Here is a 17,171-nt window from a genome sequence, read left to right as displayed (position 1 = left end):
CTATATCTGACTCTTTTAGTTTTAGGACTTACAAACAACCGTTATGTGAACAAAACTATAATACTCTCTTTAGCAACTTTGTTGCGAGAGTATAAAAAGAAATTATTGAAATGGTTGACAGAGAAGAGAAACGAGTAAGCTAACTGAAATAAAATAAATGAAACCCAGAAACTTACTTTTAAATTCATTAGTTTCCACATGTCTTAAAATATTTTTTTTGTTAATAAAATAACCAATTTAAAACGGAATGTGTCATAGGAATACACTAAAGAAAACCAGTTCTATTGCCACTTAGCTTAAATTAAAATTTACAGCAAAATTAATATACATAAAAAGACATGTGCCTTAAGTTTACATTTTAGGAGAATGTTTTATTTAATAAAAAATATAATATTAATAAAGTTGCTACCTTCTTTCTAATTTTCTAACTTTGGGTTGTTATTTGCTAGAAAAAAATATTATACAAACAAGAAATATTGTTTATGTGTGAAAGGTATTTGTGAAAGCTTCAGGCTGAGAAAGAGTTGCCATCTGACTGAAATAAAATGAATATATATACTTAGATAGAATGGTTTGTATTGTAGGAATGCATTTTTGAAGAATTTTATATTTGATATATTATATTTAATTAGAATTACCCCATTCTTGCTAAATTTTTAGCTAGGGTTGCCACTTGCCAAAAAAGTATTGTTCCAATAAATTATTTAGCATTCAAGAAATATTTCGTTATCTATGTGGGGAAAGCATTTTAGGCCAAGAAGAGTTGCTACCTGGCTGAAAATTAAATTTAGTTCAAAATGTAAATAGAGAATATACATGTATTGAAGGGGGTGTTTCTTAAGTATGCAATTAAGAACAACAAAAAATCAACTATTTTGCATGATATTTTCTTATGTGTCAAAGGCATTTGCTAAAGCTTTTAAGCTGCGAAAGTTTTGAATTAGTAGAAACTAGTTTTAAAATTCAAATGTTGTAAACTAGAGCAGACATCGCCAAAATTTTGGACAGCGACAGCGACCTTCAATTTAAAGAGCTTCAGAACTGTTCTCTGCTCTGCTTTTTTAATTTATAAACTATGATACGCGGACAGAGAAGTTCGCAGGCTGATACTTAGGTGATAATACCAATATGAAATACGTATAATTTTTTCTCTGTACCTTGAAAAGATACGTGTCCAAGTTGACAGCTGTCGAACTATTAATTTATGATATATAGCATTTTGGTAAATGCAAAATTAATAAAGCATTGCTTTTTAGGGTTAAATGACTGTTGAAGTCAAGGCTTGAACTAATCAACATTATTTGGACTATGCTCCAAGGAAATCGGCAGCTGAAAGATGGCTGACTAAGTTTGAGCGAGTTGGAATGAGCATCGAGGTCGATGAAGACAGTCGACACCCTAAAGAGGCTGTTACCAACAAAGACGTTTAAAAATTCACCAAAATAGTTTCGTATGCCCGTAAAGTGAAGTTGTTCGAGATAAGTGAAACTGTAAAGATATCGAAAACGTTTTGGATATATTGCTAATGAATATTTAGGTACTCGAAAGCTGTGTTTCAAAACAACGACGTATCAAAAACAACAATGACTCATTATATATCAAACCAGTCAATCGACAGTCAGCCGAGCGGACTCCATGTCATAAGTCGATTTTGAAACGTGGAAAAACACAAAAGTCAGATGACAAGGTTATATCATCAGTTTTTTGGAATGCTCACGGTACTCGTATAATATTCATCGACCATCTTTTAAGGGGACCAACATTAAGACTATTACATTGTTTTATTGGAGCGTTGGAAGAACGAAATCTCGAAAAAGTGCTGTTTTATCAAGACAACGCATCGTCCCATAAATCAGTGAATGATGAAAAAAAATTTTTGAAACGAGCTTCGAATTGCTATCGCATTCTGTGACTATTTCCTGTTCTCAGACCTTAAGAGAATGCTCGCTGTAAAGAAATTTATATTATAAAAATGTTATTGAAAAAATTTTCGACCGCTATAATCGTTGTATGGCACTCGAAGATAACTACATTGAATAATAAAATCAAATTTTCTGAAAAAAAAAAATGTCTATGTTAGCCCAGCGTTCCCAAAATTAAAATAACTTTACAATTTTTGACACTAATACCATGAGATTGTCTTAAAGCTGTCCTCAGCAAGGTAGACGAGGCGACGCAATTCGCTTGCAATCAATATATAATACCATAAAACATGCGATCGCAAGTTGTCTGGTGTCAAAATACAAAATACAAAAATATTTAAAGCACACTTTAGTTTCGAAAAGCTGTCATATAAGCAGAATTTCAACAAAGCTTTAGAAAAGTTTACAATCTTAAATAAAAAGCTTTCATCTTTTCACTATTTTAAAGCGTTTGAAATTTTCAGAAGGAATTTTCAAAGCTTTGACGAAACTAGAGCAACACTTTTAATCAGCAACTATGTACTCACATACAAGTCAATGTCAGCTATGTCAATGCCTCCTTTAAATTCTTAAAACATAATCTTATATATAATACATTTGTCTATATGTACATATACATATAGTAATGTAAACAAAAATACATTATACAAGTTGTGTAGAATACTCGTATGTAAAAGGCATGAGAGTTTGTAGCTGCCGACGCGCTATCGCCGCCTTTTGATAAGCGCTTTGTTGAGCGCCGCGCAAAATAAGCGGGACCCGCTTAACCCCAGCGTTGTATTTGCATATATGAGTTTATAAATAAACAATGTAATTGCGATTAGAAGCGCCAGAGCAGCCTTTGGCAGTTCGCTAGTGGAATTACAGTGCGAAAACGTAAACATAGCGAATCGTAAAGCTTAAGCGAGCGGTTGGATTCAGCTCAAGCAGCGAAGGAATACAAAAAAAGTGAATTGCAATTGAAGTATAGTAAAAAATATTAAATTAAATTGGAAACGATTGATGCACTTAAAAACGGTCAAAAAATAAGTAAATAAAAACCCAAATATCGAACCTAACATTCGATAATTTAAACAATTTTAACCTAAAAACGTAAACAAAGTTTGTGAGTTCAAAAACCTTGATTAAGGAGCAGCAATAATTTTTATAAAAGAAAATTGTGAAAATAAAAACTACTCCAACAAAAACCAAAACCCAAAACCACACCTTCGGCTCCAGTTTGACACTTCAATCAGCAATATGAGGCGATTAATCGTTTTTGCCTTCCTACTGCTCATTCCACAGTCACCACTGGTAAACACCCAATGCTCTACACACTCTAAAAGCACAATAAACACATAACTTCTACTCCATCCCTAGTACTGCAACGCGGCCACCACAACCCAGCAATCTAACATTCTGTTGCCACACGCCGACATCAAGAGCCGCAAATTCCAAACTCATTTCATTGATGAGCTCAACGCTTTGGTGGACACAGCCGCCGGCGATCATCTCAATCGCCTACTGCAGGAGCTGCGCGCTAACAAAGACTATGTCGCCTATGTGTCACGCATCGAGTCAGCTGCCAGCGCCACAAGACTCCTGCCGAAAATCGTCTACCTCAAGCAGTTGCTCGACCTCAAGTTGAACGAGCCGCCGCACAGCGTCGAGAGCTATTACACGGTGCGCAATCTAAACTTCCTCGGCAAATTGAAGCGTCAATTATTGCAGCTGCAGGAGGAGAGCGTCACAGAGCTGCGTCATTTGCGCTGGTACAATTTATGCGAACAATTTTGGTACCGCGATGCGCTGTCCAATCAAACACAAACGGCGACACACAAAGCCACACCGCTACCACCCACGGCGCCGCATTACTGGGCGAATGTCAAGTTGGCGCCACTGCGTGCCGAAACTGTAGTCGCCTCAACGGACGCAACGCCCTTGGCACATATCGAGCTCGAACGTTTCGCACGGCTGCTGTATGCAAATGTGAAGGCGGCCGGCGCGGAGTTAATCGATGATTATTTGTTCACCGTACGCAAGCTCTTGCAGGAGGCCATTGAAGAAAAGCACATTGCGGCTATGTCAGCGACGGAAAATGAAGAGGGGAAGTTGGAGCCATCCACTGCCGACTCGCATACACTGCACGCCACCAAGTTAAGCAAAGTGTTGGCCGAAATCGACACAATACTTGCCATTGATGACTTCTATGCGAAACGCAATCGTTTGTACAGCTATCTCGAAAATGACCTCTCCACCGATTATGAGCAATTTAAGAACTCGCAATATGCAAACGAAGACTTGGCGGAAATGCTGGCGAAATTGCAACGCAAAGGCGTCGACCTCTTTGTCACATTCATATTCAGTAATTTTGAGTTCCTCGAGCGTTTGCACGACACGTGGCGCAAGCTATTGCCATGGCCAACGAACGCGCACGAAACGCCGCTGCAGTACGATGCGTCATCACAACGCCTCTTCGACGTGCATCGCTTGTATGTGGAGTTCAAGCGCGATTGGGAGAAAAGCGAACGCTATAACGCCTATCAGGGCGTGGTGCAGGCCCTCTATGCGGACACGCGTAATGGCAGTGCGAACATGCACATTTTCGAGTTGCTGAACAATGCATCGGCGAATGTGGGCACTGTCACACTCAACATGATTAAGGCAAAGTGCGACGAGCTGTAAACTTATAGGGAGTGGCAAGGGAGACAGTTATTTTTAACAAAAGGGATAAGTGGAAGGTAGAACAAAGGGGTTTAATATTTAGATTTTAGCTAAGTCTTGCGGTTTATTATCACCACTTCAAATCTAAAATTTTGTGAACTTAATAAAATATTTTTTTTATATCTTAACACTTACTTTTAGATACCGCAATAGTTCTGAATACTTTTAGATGCTCGTGATCAACTTTTAATAAAGGATCGATATCGTTATTGAGTTCTAGTTGCACCGGTGATTCCATTGATGCAAAAATTTTGGTATTGACAGCGGTAGTCACCCCAATCTTGGGTGAGCTTCACAGCGCTTTGGTGCAATGGACTGCTGCCAGCAAAATCTCATACGAAATCTTGAAGTGAATATAACGACTTGCCGCTCTCTGCATAACGGCAGCATCAAGAACCTCTCCAACAGTTACATTATAAAGGTTACTCGACCTGCCATCAATTGACGAGTTCATATTTCAGTAGAAAATCAGCTGCAGGAAAATCAAGTGAAATATCGGCAAAGTCAGGTGAATTGTCCACTTTCAGACACTTCGGCCAAAGCTGGATAAGCAGATGATCATTGAATAAAATAGACCGCATACTCTCACGTTTTATCTGGGAGAGAAGAATTTAAATTACACTAAAAGAGCGCAAGGTCACGCAACGCACCAGCGGTGAGCCTTCAAGCTGAGAGAATTCTGCAGTATCAGGAGAAGCCTTCGATGCAGGGGTACAGTGAACATAGTGAAAAGTGGAAACATCCGCTCAGCTACCAGACACCAGTTGAAGAGCTACACAAGTCACTAAAAGGGATACACAATGGTGTTGACAGACGTATCAGAACTAGCTGGAATACTTTGGTATAAGCACGATCGCCAAAGTGATAACAAAACTGCGCTAGAAATACGGTTGTTGGCTCACTGGCATCACATGCGTACGGCCATTATTAACGCCGTGAGAGACACTGGAACACTCCTCTACCTGCCTTATTTCAACCTCGGCTTCACAACAGTTCAATGAACTGGATGGAGTATCAGATTTCATCAAGTCTGTATTAAACATTGTAAAAAGTCCTCAACGACGTAAACTTCAGTTCGTATTAATAATGAACCTCGATCTAGCATGACAAAGAACCTGCAGACTTATGTAACTAACTTAACCTAGCTCATGATTTCCATTGTTAAATGTGAGTTAACTTGATTCTTATATTAAAAGAAATCTTTGTCCAGCTTCGCCTTTAAAATTTCTCCAAACTAAGCTAAACTGGAGAAACTGTTTGTTTTCTGATCTTTAAAATACTTATACGGTGAAGAAGGGTCCCCACATTAGGGGATATAGATAGCTTTGCTTCTATAGGATATTTTGTCCCTTTCCTTCCCCTGTGGCGTCTCAAAAACAAATGTCCTGCTTCGGGCTTGTTCTGCTTCGAAATCCGGAAGCAATTTCTCGAAAATCTGTCGACTTGAATCCACAAGGCAGGTGATGGAAAGGTCAAACCGTACTAACTTTTCGAGAAATTTGAATATCGAAAAATCTAAGGTCAAAATAAGGGCGTTAAATCAAGAAGTTAACACAAAATCGAAATAAAAGTAACCCTTTCCTAATCGCGGACGATAACATGCTATATTATATTGGATTAGTCACATCAAAATAGTCAATGAAATACTTAGCTCTCGAACATTTAGTTGAGAATGTAGAGTAGGTCTCCAAAAGCTCTTATCTGAGTCCGATTATCAATAATTTATTTCTACATACACTCATCCTATTATTGCAAAACGATAGCCACTGAACTAGCCTAGTGCTCCCCTACTCAAACCCTACAAAAACCGGTGTCTAATTTAATTTTTCCCTTTTCAATAAACGAGAAAGCTAACCAAATCAATAAGTAGAACCCTAAATGGCACTTAAGTGTTTTTGCACCTACCCCAAAGTAGCCTCGGCAGCCGCAGCCAATTGGCAGACAACGTATGCTTCCCCTACTCCTGGGCCATCACGATAAACTGGTCAACTAATGAATTACGACGGCTTAAGAGACCAACGAGCTCGGAGCTACTTAGTGCCAGGAGCCGCAAAAAAGTTAAAATTGTCCATATTTTAAAACTCTCACACCCCTTATTTGCTGCTTGGCCAGCGACAAAGTTACGAGACACACACACACACACACATACACACGCACAGTCATAAGCACACAAAGCACATCCCAGAGCATGTAAGTGTTCCGGTACACATTTTTGTCGGGCATTTTCACACCGAAGGTGACTTTGGTATTTGACTTGTTTTCCGTTGGCACCAACCCACGCACACACACCCGCACATACTGCTTGTGGCCATTGAAAGTGTGCTACGGTGTATCGGATGTCCGTTGACCGCCTCCCAGTATCGCCTCCCGGTCTCGCCCCCAACACCCACTTGTGTGTGAGTATAACCGAGTTATTGTGTTGCGTGTCGTGTTGCTACTAAATAGTGTTGCCAACTTGAGAATATATAGAAAATATGAGCAAAGTTTAGCGACACTAACAGACCACACACACACGCACAGGCACACGCAGGCATATTTCAGGCGAGTTACAATGCTGCAGCGGACTAAAATAGAAGCTGAAATGGGACACTTTTTTAAAGTACAACAACACAGCGCTTCGCTTTGGGTACATGCACAGGCTGCGTCGGCTTAGAGCACACACACACTTAAGTACTTAGATATTTATAGTGAAGCGTGTGTGCTTGCTTTTGTAAGTTTTGTTGTTGCAACTGAGCTGCGGTTATGTGTGATTTTACTGGGATTGTTGATAGTTAGTTGGACACAAGTGAAATGGCCAATGGAAGCTGAGCGAAAGGAGACTGCTGAACGGAAGTGCAGTCGAAAGGAAGCGGTAGGCACGGGGAGAGGGGGCCAACGAATGCATTCAAAAGCCAAGCCACCAGTGAAATGAGCGGCAAAAAGCTGCGGTTAAGCTTTAATGAATTTTAACTAGCAAAAGTTTTAAACTTTTGTGCCTGCGACAGAACAGAACCAGAAAAAAATATAGCAAAAACAGAAACTGTGAATGAAAAGCGCAGAGCAGAAAAATGGGTTAAGAATAATAGAATGGATTTGTGGTGGATTTGCTTTGTGTTTTTACTTTCTAGCCATACTTTTTTCACACAGTTGTTATTTAGTTTCTTAAGTGAAAGATTTAAGAGATAAAATTAAATTAGCGTTCTGTTGCTGGAATTACGAAATTAGTCTGTAGTTTGAAGTAAAATTATATAAACTAAACTTGTTAAGTGAAAAGGGTTGTTTTGCTTTTTGATTAAAGTAATTTGCAACTTTGAAAATTCCATGAACTCTTATGGAAGGGATTGGTATGAGAGAGACTCAATGGGAGTAAGAGAATAATGACTTCATTGAAAACGTTTTTCTGTACTTAATATGTACATGTACAAGAATGCTTAAAATATTGATAATAACAAAAGAACTGAAAAGAGTAAATGAGAAACTTTGAACATATTGTTTCAACACTTAATTTCATTAATAACTTCTTATAGTGATATTAGAAATATGAGAGACTTTCGACAGGCTCTGATACTGAAGTTTAGTTTATGCCTATGAATCCCATATTATGGTACTATGCAATTCTACAATTCTTTTTCCACGTTTTTTAGCGCAAACCTTTGATTTAACATAATCCAAGAGGAAGTAATCGAGGCACACTAGTCAGCTGATTTGACTGGGACATTTCTTGAAATTAACGAGTCACCGAACTTTACACATTTAGACGTGAAACTTGTTGGAAAAAGAGACCGTCCGCATCATTTCATTACTTTTTGAACCTGAACATAGTGTTATGCGAGCGTTAGAATAAGGGCATTTCTAGCCTAATTTCGAAAGAAATAAGGCCCACCGACACCGCCATACCACAGTCCGCCCAGACAGTGAATTTTTGCTTTCCTGAACGACACGAGAATCTGTCGGAGCCTTTTAGTCAGAAATAGCTCTCATCTGAATTCGCGTAATAATCTTTGACAAGTTTCTAAGCGTTATATCACAGCGAAACATAATATGGTGAAATGGCAAATATTAGTCAACACATTGACAAAATTGTACACAAATCCGTGAACAAAATGGCGTGACCATTTGACCATGAAACAACGTATCATTGAAAAATGAAAAAATGCGTTCTTTATTACTTACAATTCACCACATCATATAGCATACGATTTTCAGCTTTCGCTCTCATCAATAACCAATTGATAACCATTTTGTAAGCAATTCCTAACCAATAAATTACCAATATATACCCATTTTATAACCAAAAATCAAACTTTCTTTCAATTTGAGTGGTTTCTGACATATCGATTTTCCCTCACTTGGGAACTTATGAAAAGTGATGTTGCGTTATTTTGTATTTTGGGTAAGGATATGTACCCTCGATACCATAAAAAAATTCCACAAATATTTCAGTAGAAAATCTTTATCGAATTTCAACCTATTTAATCGAAATTTGTCTTATTACTATACTATACTATATACTGAGATCGTAGTCTTTAGGAATAAGTGGATCTAAGCCTGTGGATCTATCTGCATTATTTTATTTTTTATATTTAAGAGGAGCTATGCTCCTAAATTTTCCACTTCTACCTTTACTTAACAAGTAAACTTTTTGTTAGTCTTTGCATTACTTAGAAAACACTACAGTTTCGAAAAATCAAATTTCATTCTTTGTAAAAATAATTATTTAAGAAAGCATATCTACGTTTATTTAGTTAAAACATCGTCAGCAATTTTTCAGAGACTCAAACTCCCAAATTACTAAAAGGATACAATCCCCTTAATCTGAAACTACAAAGTTTCACTGACGTTAAGCAATATCAAAAAGAACCTCTCCGAGCCGTTCCATATCAAACGAGGTTTCAGAAAAGACGACTTCCTATCATGCGATTTCTTTAGACTACTCCTGAAGAAAACGTTTTTAAACAGTTTAAACCTTCAACCCCAAACTTATTACAGCTTTCGAGAGCATTAAATCATTGCTAAGTATGTTAAAATCTGCACTAAGCGATCAAAGATGCATTGCTTCGCTTTATAACCGATCCCTTGCTACCTAGAAACTGTTTTTGCATTCAAATATGGCTTCTATTCTGAGCTTTAAGTTGGATGAACTGAGTTAGTGTAGAGCAGTTCTTCGGATAAGTTGGGACTATCTTACCGGATCATTTGTAAAGGTATAAGAGCTTTTTATCCAAAAGTGATCGAAAGTGACCGTGAGAGCCTCTTGGATTTACTAAACTGTAACTATTGTAGTCTTGTAGTATCATGCAGTAGAGCTTAAACTCTTGACGAACGCATGTTATAAATGTAGTATGGCGGAGGCTGAGATGGAAATATCAACGCACTTTCTCCTCTATTGTACAGCCATTGTAAGACTGTGGTTTAAACATCGCAACGCCCTACCTTCGGCGAACTATGAGACTTAGTAAAACTGACATTAGCCGTCTGAATTAATTTGTGATAGGCTCAAAGCGCTTTGTTGATTTCTAACAGTCTAATGATTTGTTATGCAGGAGTTTTAGGTAAACGGTTTTAGGATCAATATCCCAATCTAACCTAGCCAATCCATTGTAGTCTCTGCATATCAATATAGAGAATCTAGATAGTAGACTCTGACAATTATTGGTAGCAGTCGACGGTCTCATAATTATTGTCTTTCAGTTTCTCGACCTTCAACTTTTTCAGATATGAAAATAGTCGATGAAAATACTCTAGTAAACGGTTATAGTTAGCGGTTATAGCTCTTGAAATAAAAAGAGAACGGCTCGAATTATCTCTTTAAACACTAATAAAATTATTCTCTTTTCACTCTCTGTTTAAATGCATAGAAATATTGCTGCAGTTCATAATTCCAACATTTATTATTAGCGCTAACTTCCAACTCTCCCAACTAAGCGAGTACGCACCCCACACGGTACGCAGGTTCATTGCACTGGATCGCAGCGTCAGCAAGCGGGAGTGTTGCAAATCCCTAGAAATTGCCACGGCATTTACACCATGACTTTATAAATCACACACGCACACATACTTATGCACGCACTTAACAACACGCACACTTATGCTCATATATTCCCCAAATGGCAGCGTTTTTTGCCACACACACTAACGCAAACACACACACATGCGAAATGTACAAAGTATACAAAAATAGCAACAGACAGTTGGATCGGTTTGGAACATCTGCTCTGCGCCAGCAACAAAGGCAGCTGCCGCGCACCCGCCACACAGGATAAATCACGTAAAAAATCAAACAATACAATTTAGCAAACGCACACACACACACACAGAGGCAAGCGCAATACTGCACAAAAGCTGATAAATTTAGCCATTGCCAATGCAATGTGTGCGCAACAGCAACAACAGAGGCCAACAAATGGAATGCATTGCAATCTGTGCATTGAGCGCCGGATATATCCACTTACATCGACCTCATCGAGAATAAGGCGCCGTATCGTAATGAAGTCATTGTGTGCTTGGAGCGCGCGCCTTTGTATACGTGTATGTGTGTGCATGCGCGCGTGTGAGCGGAGGGCGCTTGCAACTCTATTTAGTTTCGCTTGTGACATTTATTGGATTCCAGCTGGCTTTTTGGCTTTCTGCCGCCGCTCTGCGCATCTCCAGCGCTGCGGCCAACTCCAAGCGGCAAGCGCCGAGCACCGAGCACCGAGCTATTTCGGTCTAATATCAACTATATGACTATATGACTTCTTTGGCCGATTGCGGCCGGCAAAAGTGGTGTGCTGCGATAGGACTTGTCTCTGCTTATTAGTTTAGTCGTTCCCATGACAATCGCTTGCGGCATGCGACAACCACACACGCGCACATGCAAACAGTGTGAGACATGTTTCTGCTATCTAAATTCGTATATGTTAATGTTTGTGTATGTACATGTGTGTGTGCTTGCTAAGAGCTTTTATATTTCGTTTTGGCGTTTTATGGATTTTTTGTCGAATTTTCCAATCTATTTCATGGCTCGCCTTTATCTTTGTGGCATGCTGTCTGCCATTGTGCGGCATGTGGCATATGCCACTTAAGTGCCGCCGACTCCGTTGCGATTTGACATCTTTGCTTGTGGCAGCATGGCAATACAAATGTTGCATATGCAGATTTTGTTTTCTCACTTGTGTTCTCTCACATGTGTGCGCTTAATTTTTTTTTCGAAATTAAAAACCATATCGCCTTCTTTGACGATCTCATTACTTTTCCAATTTACGTCAGCTGCTTTTGCCAGTTCACATCTAGTTGAAGGCAACAAGCGAAGCAAGTCGTCTCTACACGATTTTTGAAGACAGCAGGGAGCTTGAAAGTTTAACTGTCAGACCGTACTAGTCGACGCCACATTTGATTATGTCAATGTTTTCGAGAAGTTTGTAAAAGTAATGCGTCCGATAAAGTACAGGGTATGTGTACCACTAAGCAAACATGCATCCAAAATTTAAACAGCGCTCAGTATGATTTGCCATAAATTGTGCCATAAAAATGTATACAGAGTCTCAGTATATCCACCGACTTGAATCGGACTCTAAAAACCTTCGACTGGAACAGACGAACAATTTGACCCAAGTGTGCCCAAAGGGAAACATACAGGAGGTTAGATAGATATACTATATAGATAGATTGAAAAATAAATGAATATTGCACCGCCAACTAAAGTCTATTGTGCCCACTCCTAAGTAACAATGACTCACTTAGCCTCAGCACATTGATAAATTCCAGGCCTATTTGGAAACATGGATCCAACGGCCATTATCCTGCGTGTATAGACTGCTGTGCAATCAATTTAGAGGTATTCTAGAGTTTCAGCCTCGATCTCGCAGAACCGGCAATTTGCACAAGATGCTAGGTCCATGTTATATAAGTGCTTCTTGAGCTTGCTATGGTCAATGTAGAAAACGACAAGTTGCTTGAGTTTGTCCCTTGGGAGGTTGTGACTACCCATTAGTAACTTGCCATGGCGAAGGACTTGGAGTTGTTGCCAATTCCCTTCTTGCACACTACTTCATCCTTGCGGAGCAGCTCCTTTATAGTATGGTGACCAACCGAAATTAAAGGTTCAGGTCCTACCATGTTAGTGGATGCGGTGGAGCGGGCGTTGCGATAGTTGCGATGTAGGTTTATCTCTATGCACCGACTTGTAGCAAAGAGCTCTGCTAAGTTCACATAGTTTTTCGTCAATGAGAAGCGCTTTCAATGTGCACGCGATGTCCATTGGTGTAGTGCTAGAACGCAAGACACCGACAAGGATCCAATTCGGTTTCATTCTAATATGAGTGAGGCAAGAATGCCTTCCCTGATTAGCCCATCGGCTTTATAGTTTCTAGTAGCTTCGCTATGAGCACTCAAACGAGTCGGATGATACAGTATTTTTGACGAGTTTTGCGGGCACAGTTAGCGAGCTCAGCGCTGTCGAATAATGGTCTCCATTACTGCCTGAAAAACAATACAGTGAACTCCTTATATAAAACTCCTCTCCCTAGCTACAACCCTTTTGTGAAAAAGCTCTCTGCGCTTCTTTTTCAGCTACTCTTCCCATAGACATGTCCCCACGTCGCTATGTGAGCAGAGAAAGAACCCTCACGAGTGGTTTCTGCAACGCAATCATTCAAGTTATCCGGAATTCAGTTGGTGGGGAAGAGCAATTCAACGTGTCTTTATTCGAACTCCTACTCATATACAATATCCCTAAGTCTTAGAGCGCACTTCACAGCAATACGCCGGCCGGTAAAGTCTTAATACTCGCTCCAGTTTAAGTATCCCGTGTAGTTTTACATCAAACTTGATTTAGTGATGACGGCAGAACTAACAGATTTAAGAGTACCTTGGAGGGAAGAATTAGTCTAGCTATTATCTAAGCTTCCACGGTACTTAAATGGAATTAAAACTGATTGAATGCACATTTATTTTGTAAGCCAAATTTAGTGCTGAAGCGCCGCAATGTGCTGAAATTTTCATTCTATTTCATATTTGGCCATTTGTTTACTTATACCTAACCTAAAAATGGTTTGTGAGCCAATCGATAAGGCAGCTAATTAGAACTTACATTCGAGACTGCGGGAAGTCTTGAGTGTGTGTATGTTTGGTGTAATGGAGACTCTCCATGTGATGTGATGGCAATAAACAACCGAGACTCTTGCTCATGCACATTCTTCTTTAAGGCTCTTAAATGTGTGTGTGTGTTCTGTGTTCATTCAGCAAGCTTATTTCGTACAATTGCTCGCATTCTCTGCAAATATGTGTATGTGTGTATGTTTGTTTGGATGTAAGGAGACCATCATCTGTAAGCCATGTCGATAATCGCCTGCAAGATCCATCTCTGTCGCTCGCTACGCTGCACTCGCTGCACGCTACATTTGTTGCACTTGCAAGCTGCACTGCGCGTTCATGCCACACATGTGCACACACGCCACACAAATGCGCCTGGCGTAGTGTGCGTGTTGTGCTTGCTGTGTGACCCTTTCAGTCTTGCGATGTCTTTCATCGTCGCCGACAAGCAAACAAATGATGTTGCTGCCGCTGCTACTGCCGTTATTGCGCCAATTCCACGCGCTGCGATGGGATGACAATACACTCAAGTCACGTCACTTTCCCGGTTGCAGGGCAATTTTTTTAATGTCTCGCATATAGTTACATATATAGTGCAAGACACCATGGACTGGTGGCAGCGACAATTTATGTTGCAACATTAATACAAACATGCAATATTCATAGACAAAACGGGCGTTGTGGCGTTGTGCGCTAAGAAAGAGAGAAATGGCATCAGCTGGGAAAAAATGAGCATTGACAAGCGGAGCGGAGGCAGGGCTAACGCAGGCACCGAGACAAGCCGTCGAGTAGCAAGTTGTAGTAGACTACGAAAGTGTCAACAGTTCCAGATATATCTATAGATAGGTATTTATAAACTCTGAGATATAAAGAAGGGTAGTGTAAGACTAAAAATTTTTGAAAAAATCGCTAATCTTCGGTCCAAGTTCTCATCTGAAAAGATGTTAGAATAATATATCCAGGCTGTAAGACTTTCATCCAGGTTTTACAACTACGAAGGGTTAGGATTGCTGAAGATCTTAAGAACACCGCTGACCTCTTCAGTCATCTTTGGGGTAGATTGCTGTAGACCGTAACACAAATCGAAGAAACTCTTCAGTCATTTCAAATATTCGGAAATCGGACTTCGCTTTCAGTTTTAAACCAACTAGCTGGTCGCAAAGCTAAAAGATCTTCTACCAGAAAAAAAAAAACTAAGCTTTCATATCTGATCTTTTCATAGTCCGCATAGATTCATCTTAAGAATTCCAATGATTCCATGAAACTTTATTGATTCGAAACAGACGCAAAAGTGCATCCTAGACTAACGTTTACTCATCCACTTTGGGGCAATTTTCATTGGATTTTCAGCACGAGGACTGACTTTGAATGTTGCGCGTATCTTGTTGGACTTAAGCATTTAGCTTCGACTATCAAAACGAATCTTTCGACAAGACATCTTCTAGTAAAGGTATAACACCATAAGACTTAAAGTTCTAGAAATCTGTTGTACGCACTTTCACTAATTTTAGACCAACCCTATCACACATAACCGAGCCATACCTTATCCTTACATCGCCATACATATGCGTCGAAACTATCATCGAGCTCCTCCACCGACGCAAGTCAAGCGTTCTGCATATGCTGTAGCAGTGTCTTCTAATGCAATTGCAGCAGCGCTTTCGGCCAAATGCACAGCCACTTCTCTCCACTCTATTTTCACTTTTGCACACTTGACTCTCCCCACTTCTCCAACTTCTTCCCTCTTATTTTGAGTGCATCTGTTTATTTCGCTTTCTTTTTTTCGCTTGGTGAGTATATTTTTATGGCTGTTGAAAAAGTCTATAACTAGCTACTAGATTGCTGGGAAAAGCAGGTGTGTGCGAGTAAATTTGTTCTGCTGCTGCTTTTGTCGAGTCTGTTGTGCACTTTCAAGCATGAAAATTTAGTGAAGTCGCGTATAATAAGCAGCACGAAAATAAGTAATGATTATGTAAAAAAGTAAAACGGATTCTCAGCTAAGTAGCGCTGGCAGGCACTTAGACGTAGAGTCTCCAATTTGTAGTTTGAAAAAATAAAAAATTTTTATTGAAGAATGCAAGTAACTCATAAAGAGTTGTGTTTCGGTCACGATACTTGAGACATTTTTCGGGTAAGAAAGGCAAGCTCATATTGGCATGAAATTAATATTGCGGACAACCCAAAAGCTCCAGAAGCAATGGGGGATAAGAGATACGCTGTTCAAAAAGACATATGAGTGGATTGCTTCGTAAGTGCTGAGTGCTGAAGACGGATCACCCCAAACGATGATGAAGCGGATAACCTAAAGACTCCAGAAGCAATGGGGAATAAGAGATGCGAAATCCCAATATACATGTGGTCCTTCGGTCGTAGTTGGTGCTGAAAGCGAATCGTCTACTGACTGATATGTCTTCAGTCTAAAGCAGCTGTTCAAAGAGGATGACGGAGATAATGACGGTGGAGTGGAACTTAAACTTCTGGAAAAGACTCTAAAGGAAGAAGGTCTTTGCTTCGTCAGTGAAGACATCTTAGCGTTAAAGACAAAAAGCCTTAGGCTGCTAATAACCAACAGTATAGATCGAATCAGAGCTTGCCTGTTGTTAAAAAATACAGTAAATGTTTTTATTTTACCAGCATTAGCACGGTGCCAGAGGCGGTGACGGTGAGCTCTTATTGGTACCTGATGATATGGTGGAGCCCTTCATAGAGTTACTAAGGATAACTCTGAAAGAAGAGCCAAACAAGGAATTGGCTGAGAGGTAAGCTCGAAGCGCTCGATCTGTTGGAGCTTGGACATAAATATTAAATATGAGTCATGAATGTTCGAATATTTGGATCAGATCGGAATACTTTAGCCACCACAACCAAATTCTTGTACGGTCATTTTTTTATTTGTTAAGGGTATTATAGTTTGCGTGGCACCGTAACTAAGTTTTTTACTAGTTTTAAATTATTTCTGACATGAAACTTTACTCTTAAAGGCTCAAATGCAGTTTTGTTCACTTTTTTTTTCTCGAAAGCGCAACATTCACTTTCGGCAGAAAGTTCAATTCCAATGAGTTCTTGAAGCAAGTGTTATCGTTTTAGTTTCCTACAGTTTGCTTAAATATTAAACTAATAACAAATTCAATTAAACCACAATCGAAAAAGTTTGCAATACAACCAGAAATGACAGCCACAAAACTCAACCGCCAAATCAAGCTCACAAGCTCCCAAGCACCGGAGAAAACACCAAATTCAGCCACTAAGCACATCAGGGAGCACAATGCAGCTAATATGGAATTCAGCAGGGATGTTTTCCTTTTTCATTGTGTTAACTAAATTAAATGTTTTTAGTAGACTTTAAAATCGGTGTCGAGACCAAGCAAGGACCCCGGCGCAACAAGACGCAACAAAACCAGCAAACACCAAACTAATAATGAAGACTGACATCCAGCACAACTGTTGCACTGCTGCAAAGTTTGTCTGCGAAAATATCAAATGAATGTGCCAGCA

General features: G+C 39.6%; 2 protein-coding genes across 2 annotated transcripts in view; one reads left to right on the top strand and one right to left on the bottom strand.

Annotated features, from left to right (window-relative positions):
* LOC108972600 (interference hedgehog) overlaps positions 1 to 17,171 on the bottom strand; it is a gene marked incomplete at its 3' end in the record, with an annotated part of 228,030 nt that overhangs the window by 115,576 nt on the left and 95,283 nt on the right.
* Positions 2,788 to 4,753, top strand: LOC108972601. Its single transcript, XM_018939238.1, has 2 exons — positions 2,788 to 3,215; positions 3,282 to 4,753. Exons 1-2 carry the CDS (start codon positions 3,162 to 3,164, stop codon positions 4,584 to 4,586), a joined length of 1,359 nt encoding a protein of 452 aa, XP_018794783.1. The 5' UTR covers positions 2,788 to 3,161; the 3' UTR covers positions 4,587 to 4,753.

Source organism: Bactrocera latifrons, unplaced genomic scaffold (assembly GCF_001853355.1).
Source record: "Bactrocera latifrons isolate USDA-ARS-PBARC rearing strain unplaced genomic scaffold, ASM185335v1 scaffold_41, whole genome shotgun sequence".
Taxonomy (NCBI): domain Eukaryota; kingdom Metazoa; phylum Arthropoda; class Insecta; order Diptera; family Tephritidae; genus Bactrocera; species Bactrocera latifrons.
This window is presented reverse-complemented; position numbering and strand designations above follow the sequence as displayed.